This window comes from Alnus glutinosa, chromosome 4 (genome assembly GCF_958979055.1).
Source record: "Alnus glutinosa chromosome 4, dhAlnGlut1.1, whole genome shotgun sequence".
In the NCBI taxonomy this organism is placed as follows: domain Eukaryota; kingdom Viridiplantae; phylum Streptophyta; class Magnoliopsida; order Fagales; family Betulaceae; genus Alnus; species Alnus glutinosa.
This window is the reverse complement of record NC_084889.1, coordinates 1,049,201-1,062,619: the sequence shown is the minus strand read 5'-3', so window position 1 is coordinate 1,062,619 and position 13,419 is coordinate 1,049,201. Positions and strand designations below refer to the sequence as shown.

General features: G+C 36.1%; 1 protein-coding gene across 1 annotated transcript; it reads left to right on the top strand.

The window, feature by feature from the left end:
• The first annotated feature begins 9,869 nt into the window (after window positions 1-9,869).
• On the top strand, window positions 9,870-11,535 carry LOC133867402 (transcription factor TCP12). Its single transcript, XM_062304153.1, has one exon. It carries the CDS (start codon window positions 10,121-10,123, stop codon window positions 11,486-11,488), a length of 1,368 nt encoding a protein of 455 aa, XP_062160137.1. The 5' UTR covers window positions 9,870-10,120; the 3' UTR covers window positions 11,489-11,535.
• Window positions 11,536-13,419: the final 1,884 nt, after the last annotated feature.

The following is a 13,419-nucleotide window of genomic DNA, read 5'->3' as shown; positions in this document are numbered from 1 at the left end:
TGTGCTTTTAACGATCGGCGCCCGACAAATGGGGCAGTTGGTGGCTTTGATCTGGTGTAGTTGGGTGTTGGCTTTTGAGAGAGAGAGAGAGAGAGAGAGAGGAGAAGCCAAGAGAGGAGAGAAGAAAAAAATGAATAAAAAAATAAAAGAAGGAAAGAGAAAAAATAATAGAATAAAAGTAAAAAACAGTATTTAATTGATATAGGGAAAGATAAAGGGAAGTTGTTGTGGAGTGTTTTTGTATAGGAAAAAAAAAAGTAGTTTGATCCCCTAAATTTTTCCTAAACTAGAGAAAATGGTTGTGAGTCTGCTGCTAGTGCTCTTAGTGGGTCAAGATTTTATTTTATAAATTTAAAGAATTACGTGATGTTATAGGGGTAAATATGTTATTTTATTTCAAAATTTTAAATAACATAACATCTTATATATACATTATTATATATAACCAAATAAAATCTTAATGCCTATTTCTATTTTACTATAGAGTTTCCTTGTCTCCACCTCTCCTAAACAATTTCTTGTCATTTCAAATAAATTTAATGCTCCGTTTGTTTCGACGTAAAATGATTTCTGGAAAATGATTTTGACATTTTCCGGTGTTTGGTAGGGGCGAAAATAATAGTCAATCGGAAAATGATTTCTGTTTGACCAAAAAATGCTTAGTAAATTTCGGAAAATAAGCGTAAATCGTTTTCCGAAGACTCCAAACGTAGTCGATCTATTTTAAACGACACAGTCGACCTTCACGTTCAAGCAGCCGACCACCATCGAAATATTGCCGATATTGGAATCCGACAACATCCGGTTAATGTCGCCGGAATCTGGCGACGGAATTCGGCCACCTTCGCTGGAATCCAGTCAGCCAGATTCCGGTGACCAATCTGACCGAAATCCGGCCATCTGGCCAGAGAGGCCGGATCTCGGCCAAAATCCGTCCTTTTGTGCAGAATTCCGGCGAAACTGCCGGAATCCGGCCACTTTCGCTAGAATCCAGCTATCCCAGATTCCGACGAAACTGTCCGGATTCCGGCATTTATCTCGAATTCTGGCTATATTAGCCGGAATCAGGTAAAAATGGTCAGAATCTTGTCGGTCAGTGACCGAATCTTGTCATCAATGATTTTTATATTATTTTACATTAATATTTTTATGTTATGAATAAAAATTGATTTTTATAAGTTAATATGATTGAATAAAAATATAAAAAAATATTTGCGATTTTCCGTACGCGCCAAACACCGGAAAATGGTTTCCTGAAAAATGACTTCCCTGAAACCATTTTACGACGGAAACCATTTTACGTACGTCGAAACAAACGGAGCATAAGAAGAAAATGGAGTTAGCCCCTTCAAATTACCACTTCTGAATCATATAGATCATATATTATATATATATATATATATATATATAATGATACTTGACACCGTCCATTAGTATTTGTCATTAAAATGGATGAAAAAAATACGTATCATCACGTGCACGTAATTTATTTATTTATTTCAATTATCCAAGTTGCCCTAAAAATTTTAAATAAAAATAATCAAGAAAAAAATAACAAGAAGTCTGTTGGGGTGGGGTGATTTGGCCACCTGTTCAGTTTTTTTTTTTTTTTTTTTAAATAATAATTTTAGGAGTAATTTTGATAGTTCAAGTGAAAAAAAATTAACGGGCGCATCATAAATAACATTTTTCTATCTCTTTTAATGTTAGATTTTAATGGAGGGTGTAACTTATAATAATGCAGTAATTAGCGGGGTAACTTGTAATAAAGTGGTAATGGGAGAGAGCCTAAGGTTTATATATGAAAAAGATGAATATATTTATATATATATATGTAAGGACTTGTTTCATTTAATTTGTTGGTGGTGAAAAGAAGAAAATGTTCAAAAATGATTTTACCGCTAATTTTTATTTTTTATTTTTTTAAAAGTTTTGAACCCCCCCAATTTATTTTTATTTATTTTCCTTCAATTTGAGTCTTTGACCTTCCAACAAAAGCCGGCTCCGCCATGGCAATTCGGCTAGTCGATCTGGGTGCGATTCAACTGCATACGTCAACATGGTTCTTGGTTATGGGCCATCAAAAAAATATTCCTAGTGATGGTACCTGCCCATGCAAGAAAGAGTGGGCTTTGGACCAAAAGAAGAATGGGTCTTGTTTGAACCGAGAAATAGTTTCTAAAAATGGGGGAGACAAACAAAACAACAATGAGCCTACCGTCAAATAAATTATTCCACTTTGAATCTCCTACAAGAATTCTATTCGTTTCACTTCAAATGGAGAAATTATTTTATGGTCCATATTTAATGTTAAATTATGTTAAATAATTTATCATTTAACTTTAACTTTGGTGTTATATTATTAAATCCAGACCGACCATGAATGCAGGAACATAATTAGAAAAATAATTTTGGGATCCAAAACTAAAAATATAAAAATTCCCAAGGCAAAAATTAATTTTGGATGGAGGGCCTATTTCATTAAAATATCTCAAATTTATAAGAAATCGATCTTCATAATTTTGTGATGTATTTGAAAATTTGAACGAGCCCGAAACCCCCTCCATGGCTTGGGAGTTGAGGTGGTGGGTAAAATGACCTTTTTTTATTTTATAATATAGATTTTATTTATTACATTTAATTAATGAACATGGTGCAAAATTATTTAAATCGACAAGTATCATTTCAATTTCATTTAAAATAAAAAAAAAAATTATTTCATAATTATAATTTAATATTATTACATCTAACGGTAAATAATAAAAAGTCATTTTATATCCAACTATGTAAATAATGCGCGTCATTTAATTAATTTGTTTTTAACGATGAGCCAGTATAGTTATCATTACATACCGTTTCTTGTATACAGTTAAATATAAAAATATTAATTTTTATAATGAAATGACGTGTAACATAAAATTTAGTACGATATCCTTGAATCTCACTCCCATCACATTCAAACGACGAGACATTGTGACAGAGGTAGACTGAAAATAATATTGTGTGAGGATTCGCTGCATATACGTGTAAATGTACGTATTTAGGCCCACTCCCTGGCCTCTATTATAAAGCGTCAGTTCTTCCCATGAATAAAAGTTGTTTAAATTACAATTGGGAATTTGGTTAGAAATTAAATTACAAGAAGAAGTATGGGGGGACATTAGAGAAGCATGTGACCGAAAGGACAAGGTCAAATTAATGTCTTTGTCTTCCATGCAGAAATGTTTAACCATGGACATCCATGGGAAAAGAAATAGCTAGATCTAGATTTGGAAAAAGCTCTAAGACCCTATACAAGTTTATGTATTTAATTATTTTTTAATCAAAAAGAATTACAAGGAAACAAAAAATTAAGAGGAGCTGAGCTTACCAACAACAAACTCAAGCGAAAATACAATATAAAAAATACGAACATTAAATTGGAAGTTGGCTAAAAAATGGTTTGGTCCTCTATATCTTGGTTTAAAACGAAGAAATTGGCTACACACTACGATTTTTTGAAGCATGCCATGAAGTTGCTTGGCTTGAAAGTTGCGGCAACTGCCGAAAGGAAGTTGTTGAAGGAGAGACCCAGTTGATTTTTGATCAAGAGCCGTTGATGAAGAGGAACGAATTTCGGTTGCAAAAGTCTCCGTAACAAGATTAAATCATATAGATACAAGGAGACTATAACCCACAAAATACAAAAAATAAAAAATAAAAAAAAGGGGGTAAGAAGAAGATGACGAAGAAGAAGAAGAAGCAAACAACATCAACATAACAAAAAACCAAAAACCAGCAATATTGGCAGAAGAGAGCGGTGGTGGGGTGGAGCATGAAAGTCACGCGGAGGGAAATAGGAAAAATCTTATAGTCTAACGGAATATAATAAAACCCTTTAATTTACTAGTTGCAATGAAAAGCTGATGCATTATAGATGTAATGGATCGCAGATTAAACCAACACAAAAATCACAATTCTTCCACAAACCCAAAAAACTAAAAAATTTGTAGAAAAATAGGAAAAAACCCAATCTTAAGGATTTTTTTTTTAATAACCAGATGAAAATACAACATAATTGCCTAATCCCGCTCAATCGAGACTTGCGATGACCCCCTTGATCGAACGGGATTCGACTGAGATATTGACCGATTGTGTCGAGTTTTTGTATTATCCAACATCTCGTTCGAAAGTACTTTCCAAACGAAATTGTTGAACTTCCATTAAAAAATATGTTTTGGCCTTGTAAACTGCCCGGCCAGCATCAAAAAGCTCGATGAGGGGGAAGGGATATTTGTTGATGCTAAATTTTTGGAATGTAACGTGTCAGCTTCTGATTGGTCCACGGACTCCGGATTGCTTGGGACAGTAAACCTCGAAGGGATTTCTTCAATTCCCTGCAAGACAAAGGGCCGGCGGGGTTTCCCGGCCACGCCCTCTCTGACGATCAAGTTAGAAGGAATTTAACGAGAAGGAATTGATAGTTTTAGGAGAAAAGAGTTTTTGCCTGTGACTTTTTTTCTGTTCTCTTTTGGATCACTTTTTATCTGGTTATTCTTCTTCTTTTCTTATCCGTACAGTCATTTATTATTCTGAGATGCTTATCTTTTCCTAATTAATCATCTCCCGCGGACCCAGATGGTCATCTCCTGCTACAGCTCTTGCTTTTCCGAATGGCGGCGGTTGACACCGAGTAGTGAGACAAGGGCTTTAAATGAGTTGATTCCCTCATTTAAAGCCCCTGTTTAATGTTTGAATTCTCCTCTTCCTTCGTCTGGACCTACTCCGCTTATAGCCGTTGAACCCTACCCTGTTTCCGGAGTTTCCAACATTGTCGCTGAGAATTTCCCTAACAATATCCATTCTTAATTGATGCAGCTGTGCGGCTAAATTAACAAGGCCTACCGAGCTATATATTGTCCTATCTCAACATAAGATCCTCCATGGCCTAAAGGGTTTGAGAAATACTTGAATTTTGTGTTCATCACAAATGTGAATTTTGGACAAGTATGAAGAAGAAAGACCGAGTGCCTCGTTTAATTTGTTCAGGCGGTCGGACGTTGTGCTGGAGAGAGGCCAGGTTGTTGTCCTGTACTTGGGAAAAACCCTGACTCCATCTTTGGCTATATCTCCAGACTGATAAGCCATTTGAATGTACATGAATTGACTGCACTTGTTTGTCCATGAGCTATCGATGTGCACAATCATGATTGAGTCAGTTCAGTGGTACCGGCCGGTCAGGCCGGACTGAACATACAACAAAGGAATTTTCGTTTCGTTCATGCTGCCACCATCCATAATAGCAGAATTGGTCATTACTTCTTCTTCCCAGTTTTTTATTTCCTACTGAATATTCTTTATCTGTCTTCATAAACATGACTCCGATATTTGTGTTACCTATATATATATATATATGCCGAGTTCTAACTTTTTTGCTTAATTAATTACTGGCTGAAGTTGCAGCAATATGGGCAGCAACTTCAAATTCTTTCTTGCGGACAATGATGGCCATGCGCGCATTAACATTTCCTCAGATAATTCATGGTTTATAATTATTAGATTTATAGAGAAGCGATCGAGTTTTATAAACCAGTTTGGCTTATTTACCTGGAAGTCATGACTAGGCATAACACTAATTATGCTTTTTCAGTAACTAATAGACGATGTTGAAAATTAAGGACAACATATTTCCTACAAACGACATTTGTATATATTCTATTGAAGATGCAAGTATACGGCCTTTCTATATGATTAATGTTACGATTTAAGACATGCACTGGTGTAGTACTAGACGACTACTAGTTCCTGTTGCATGGGTCCATAAGGCCCACTTATTGATAAATCACCAGCAGGTCAGGGAGAAGCCCTCTTCTAGGTCTACATCGAATACGCCTATGCCTTGATATGGCGCACACCAACCAATTATCCGTCTCGCCAAGTCAGATAACGGCTTTCTTAGTTCAGAAACTTCTTCTAATATTCGCGGGCCGGGGAATCACTCATACTTTCAACAACATTTGAACGGAATACTTCGAACCCTACCATAGAGAGGCGAGAATTGTGAGGTTATATAAAAAGAGAAAAGACCCTTCACCAGATACACATTCATACATCCTTGTGCTTTGTTACTTTGCTTTCTTAGCTCTTGCATTCACTGACTTACGCATTGGAAGTGATTACGCCGCACTTTCACTTAATTAACCTCAATTTTTAACTCTTTAATTGGTTTTCTTTCAACCTCTTCTATGCTTAGCATGTAGCTAGTCACTGTACCAATTGCACTAAAGATATCGGTGCGCGCGTCACGTCCTAAACATTAAAGATTAGTCACAATTGACATTCTTTGTAGATATTTTATAACCAAGAGCAACCTAGCTAGTATACATCCATGTCAAATTCAATACACACATTCACAACGCTCAAAAACCACACATTCTTGACATCTTTCACCACCACATGCAGGATATCACAATTACAAAAGCCAACAGGTTCTAGACAAGAAGAGTGGAAAAATTGTCTCCGCCAGGAACAGAAGTGATCGACTGGTCTTGTCAAGGAAAGGAAAAAAAGAGATATCAAACGAAGAATCCTCAGATAAGTCGAAGAATTCCTTGGTAAATTTTATATTTTTGTTTTCCACCAAGAATATAAACCGCACATATATAACAGATATTTTATTGTGTATCATATATCCTATATGTTGCGCTGACGTACATGAACAGTCTGCCTGAATACCATCTGCGGATTGAGGAATTGGTTGACTGGAGAAGAATTGAAGCAAAAGCACGTATTCTGCCTTTTATGTTGCATCATTTTCGCCATTTGTGTTCAACTTTTGGGAAACATATTATGTGATGATTGAGAATACATGTACACTTTCTTTCTTTTTTTCTTCCCTTCTTTCTTTGTTTGGGGTGGGGGTGTTGCAAACACCATATACATAATTAATGTCTTTTTATCGCTTGTGCGTCGTCCATCTGGACTTGGCCGAGTTTTTTTGATCTAGAGGACTTGTCAAAAATAGGCTTGTTGAGGCTTACTTTGGGGCGGAGAGGCCATTTCCTGGAGGTTATTCCATACCAATTTGGATATCAACATGAGATAGATAAGATCACTATCCCGACTCAAAGACATTATACCTTATGAATCCTTATCATCTTTGTAACCATTAATTTTTTTTAAGATTAAATAATGTACTACATTTAACTCTTATCCAAATTAAAACAGAATATCATCAAAATACATTATATATATATATATATATGTCCTATCATGGAAAATTCTCACGTTTCTTTCTCTCCATATTACATAATTAAACTGCAACTTTTAACATGCATGCATAAGTTTGTATATTTGTACTAATGAGGGTCTTCTATTTTCGAAGTTCTGAATTATGTAAATTAACAATTGTTTCCTTCTAGTTTTAATGGATCGTAGCATTTCTCACAATGCAAATACTAAATACGCTCATAAAAATGGGACAAGAGAATATTAGGCTATGACATATATACCTAGTGGCCTTTGCTGTATACGTAGCTAGGATGATGAATTCCTAAGATGAGGAACGTAACGATCGATGTACAAGCGGCTACAAAAGACATGATATATATATTAGAATGTGCCCAAATATTGTTTGAAACAAGACATCATGATATATATGGATGGGGCTTGATGTGTTCATTTTAAATTTGTCCAAATTATCCCCCTTTCATGCATGGTGGGCTAGTGTCAAGACTCATGGAATCGCTAGTTGCATCCACTATATATACCCTAAAAAGCCAATCAATGCTACATCGGAGTTCCTAATTAAAATCATATAAATAATAAAGTCTTATATAATAAAGAATCAATGTGGGACAACTCTCATGCACCACCTCAATAATTCATCCACCTAATTTGAGATTAACTTTCTAAGGTGCATGACAATCTCATCCCACTCAAATTTCTAACCTCCTTGACAAGGCCCACATGCATGACGTTGTAGTATATATACCCTAGCAACACATAGTACTGTTATTAATTAGGTTAATTTTGATACCATTTGTCATGACTTAGAAATCATGAGCCGAATCTCAGTTAGATAGAAAAGTCTCACATGATAAGGAATTAATCTGAGAATTAATATTTATGCAACACCTTCGTAATCCACCTATTTAATGTGAGATTGAATTTTTGAGATATTGTAGTTGGACTTGCTGATTGACGTGAAAATTAACTAAAACAAGGAATACTTATAAAAGAACAACCATTTAAAAAAAAAAAAAAAAAAAAAACAGCACACTCAGAGAGAAAAGAGCTTTAAGAATGTTCTCAAATTCTCAAAGAATAATACTATTTAGAAAACTATTATACGACTTCCATACAATTTGATGATGTAATATAATAAAAATTAGCTAGCCTTAAATCAGCACTTAATAAAAAAAATAAATTAAAAAACAAAGAGTACTACTGATCATTTTTACTGTCATGTTATCTCAGTTATATGACAATCATATTATAGTCTACTAATTAAATAGCAATATTACTTAATTATTAACTCTTCCTCGTTTAACTTTTTAACAAGAACATGGACTGATATAAATGTGAAGTAAAAATACATACAAAGAGATAGTCACGTAAATTAGCCTTAGAGCACGAACAATAATTCTCCACTTGGTCCTTAATTTTTTCCTGGGCTCTTTAATTCAGAATCTATCTGGTCCTCCTTTTTTCTCTGATACAGGTTCGGAGGTTCCCAAAGTAAAAAACAAGCCATCTCTTATTTAGCCCTAGTCGGTACTTTGCAAGCTTAGGCAACCGCTGATCAGAGTAGCTTGTGCCGTCCTCTTCTTGGAGGAACATGCTCTGATCATTATTAGAAACCCTATGATCATTTATAAACAGCCTTCTTCTTTTCATTAAATTCGTGTCATTGATATTAATTAAGTGACCTTCCTGAACCAACCTAGTTCATCATGAATTGTCCTTGTCATAATAGTACTGTTCCCCTTAGAAGAGAGAAAAATAGTATATAAGTACGTAGTAAATATGCTACGTACATATGAATCAACTGAAAAAGATGGGAGTGCAAATTCATGACCCCGCCGTCTGCAGAAAAGCCTTTTAGGTATGGGCCATTACCATTTTCAATAGGACCTTGAACAGATTTGACCACTAGAGCTTGAAGCAGGTCTCGCGAATGTGCATGGTAATTATATATATATATATATAGCTTTAGGGCTACGATATATATATATATATAGAGCAGAAAAAGGCATGCCTTTTTCTCCTTTTATGAATTGATCAATTCGTAGCTAGCCAAGCTTTAAAGAAGGTCTAGTATATATGTAGAAATGGTAGTAAAGCATGAAGATGTGCAATTCTTTTTGTGTATGTGCATGAGACAGATTGCGACGAGTGGAGTGAGTGAGAAACTAGAGATTGTCGTGGCCGGTCATTTGGAAGATATCGTACTAGTTATTACAACTTCTTTTGGTGAATTTGGAGATTACCCCAGGATTAAAAAGATAAGAGAGACTAGATTAATTATATATGAACGCAGTCAGAGAAGAAAAATGGCATTTTTCATCAAAAAAAAAATTGGCATTTGGTTGCCCAGTCAAAGCAAGCCTAGGGTAGGCTTCCAAGGCGGTAAAGTAGGCTCAATTTTGGTCATAGGCCATAGCTGTTCCATTCATCATATTATTATTGTCCTTTCTCTCTCTCTCTCTCCCTCTCTCTTTCTTTCTAGGGTTCCTAGAGGTGGCCATATCTACACTCATTAAGCTTCGGATAATAGCTTCAAGCTCTGCCTCTCCCTCTCTGTAAAGAACAGGAAAGGTTGCTGTCAAGCTCCCCACCTGCACCCACGTGAAGTGTCACAATACTGATCCGTATATATCTCCACACCTTCACAGTTCCACTGCATGCCCATCACCTATATTTCATATCCACTCACTCCCACAGTCTCACTACCAAGCTTGCACCAAACTTCACTTTTTGCAATAAAAGTTCATGGTGAAAGGAGAGTTCTTGAGGCAGCAGTAACTCTCCCTCTTTACTGGTTAACTTTCTCCTCCTTTTCTTCCCTCTTACTTGCCCAAAAGCACTCTTCTTCCATCTTTAATAACAGATCACCCAGCAATCTTCAAAAGCTTAGACTATGTTTCCTTGCAGCTTTGGTTCCAACCCTTTGACATACAGCCCAACGTCCATGCTTGAGAAATCCTATGCAAATGACGGAAAGAGTAGCTTAGGGCAGGAAGAGCATCCCTCATCCTATTCACACTTGCCGGCACCTTTTCTTGTGGACGAAGATGAAGTATTATTGAGTCACCTTCTTTCACAGCAGCAGCTTTTTGTTTGCGGCAGCATTTCTGAATTAGCTCAGACTGATCAAAATAGTGCTGCGGCTTCAAACAAGGCAATAGATACCAAAGATGACGAGCAGATTCCTTGGAAAAGAGGGTTTCCGAAGAAGAAAAGTAACGGTGGCGCAAAACAGACAGATCCCAGGAAGAGAAGTGGAAAGAAGGACAGGCACAGCAAGATCTGTACAGCTCAAGGCCCGAGAGACCGCAGAATGAGGTTGTCGCTTCAGATTGCGCGTAAGTTCTTTGATCTGCAAGACATGTTAGGCTTTGACAAAGCAAGCAAAACCATTGAGTGGCTGTTTTCCAAGTCCAAGACTGCAATCAAGGAACTCACGGAGAACATCTCACAAGTGAAGCGAATTAGTTGCAGTACTACTGAAGACGGTGGTAAGAGCGTGTCAGTTACATCCGACAGTGAAGTGGTTTCACAAAATGTGGAAGGCGAATTTTTTAATTGCATAACCAAAGAGAAAGCGAACAGAAAATTACATGTAGTTGCAAGGGATTCCAGGGACAAGGCAAGAGCAAGAGCGAGGGAGAGAACAAGGGAAAAATTGATAATCAGAGGCCTTGATCAGGTATCAAAACAAATTTCTCATGAATGCGCAAACCCTAATAATTTGGGACAGTCATGGTCATCTAGCGCCCTTGAAACAGATGAGGAATCGTGTTTCCGCATCCACGAGATGAAATCCTCTCTGAAAATGGCTCAAGTTGAAGAACCTACCAATCACTCGCTACAACATCAAATGAATGGGAAACTTTTGGGCATTGTGGGTGCACCAACATCATCTCTGACTTTTAATTCCCAAGACGATTTTCCTGGATTTCCTGAAAATTGGGACAACAACAATGTTAATATGCAGTCTTTTTGCTGCAGAACGGCAAGCAGGAAGCCATCCGAAGGGAGTGCAATTCCCACTCTCACCTCAAAACCCCAAGTGAAGCCGTGTTCGATTTTCACGACCACCAACAATGCCCAAGAACGGATACTTAATTCAATTTTCATGACCACCCAAAGCGCCCAAGAGCAAAACTCTAGTTCAATTTTCTTTACATCCTTGATTAATCCTCAACAGCAAAACCCTAGTTCAAACATTTTGGACATCTCAAATAATTCGTTGCATTCTTATTTTCTAGAAGACCAATTCTCTTGAAATCCTACAGTGGGTGATAGGAATTGCAGTTTCTCTTCAGTGCATGAGCGACAAAGGTGTGTTTAGCCTTATTCAACTGCTATTTGTTCTGATGAATTAATTGTTTGCTGAATGTAAAACTCAGTGTGACCACTGTTGTACTTCTTGCCTTATAATTTATAATATAAGTTTGGAGCTTTGTTTTGTCAAACATCGATCATTGTGTTGAATTGTGTGATCAATATTATTTCAATGCGTACTCATTCTTATGATGATATAAATACGTTGTTTTTTCCTGTTATTACACAACTACTTACTAGAAATCCGACCTGTTAATGCCAAGTTGTGTGAGAATTGGAGTATTCCATTGAGTATACTAACTCCGGATGGCTGAAGGGCTGCTGGGTTTATTTTATTTTTTCTGGTAGCTAGGGTCCTGGAGAAAACTTAATTATATTGATTGATTAATTCTTTTGTTATGTAGGGCTTGACGTTTTGGTTTTGTTTGTATAATGGAGATAGCCTTGTAAATGTATAGGTAGTTGGGGTTTTCGTTAATTTGTAGATTGTTTTGTTGCTAAGTAACTGTGATCCGGCCAGCTTGGTTTCTTTCATGCTGGAGTGTATCGATCTTTTTCTAATAGTACTTTGTGTTGGAATGAAAATCTTATTCATCCAAAAATAAAAATAAAAAATTAGAGAGGCAAAATTACATTAGAAATCAAAAACCGAAACTGAAATTAGGGAAGCTACAAGAAAACATGAATCATTTCAATATATACAACTTTAGATAATTCCTTATTTTTTCCTTGTACAGAAGACATGTACATGGGCTACATATTTACAACTTGTGTTTAACCTGGATGCCACATTTGTATTGCAACTAATAGTTTGAGTCACTTTCAGAGGATATAGTAGCAAGCAATTCAGGTTACATCTATAGTAGTGATGGAAAATGATCAAGTAAAACAAAATTAAATGTCCATATATGTATAGGTTGTATGCATGAATGTCTCACGCAACCATCAAGCTATATATATATATAGTGCTTGTCATCTGGATCTTGGAGTGAGATTCAAATTAATTGAAATAAAAAGGGAAAAGAAAGAGTAAAATTACCAAAGACAAGGCTACTAGGGGTTGAATTATATATAGCTGCTGGTTCTGAATATTTTTTTGCACAATAAATCTGTTCTGTGGATAAGCAGGTTCGAGAAGCAAGCTAGAGTTCAATCGTTTTCTTTTCCTCTCTTTAATATCCGATTCTATATATCATTATATCTCATGGGGTGGCAGTTATCCTTGGTCAAAAGCATCTTGGAGTATCATGATCACTGCTAGCTTCACAGCTTAAAGAGTGCCATGCATGCTCAGATCTTCCACACAACGAGTTACAAGAGCACCACAGCACCAAACGCAGCAGCTTTAATTTCAGAACTTCCAGGTAGAAATATTTACAGATTTATTTTAAACTAGAAAATTACACTAAGTCAATAAATTGTTGCAGAGAATGGGATTTAAATGGCATATCAATTATCAGTTTCACAGGATGTATATAACTTTTTCAAAGAGTACAAAGCCGGCCTCTAACTTTGGGCTATACCACAAATATCATGATACGCTATAGCACTATAAGGTAAACTTGATGTATGGTTGGAATTCCTTACATATATGTTCGGAGATGTAAGTACGTCCCAAAGAACTGAAGAAGACATAAAAATCAGCCACTCGATTCTGTTATCTTGATAGTTATGGCTTTAGAATGTTAGAACTTTAGATACCAAGTTTCATTAATTTTTGCTGCCACTAATTTGTGAACTTCTACTTACCAAGAAACTTAACCACTTTAGAGGCATTAGCATCTTCTCCATTTCGAATTGAAGATGAACCATTTAATAGTTTGAATTATATTTTACAGCATGTAACTATGTATATGGTGCGACTTTAGAGAG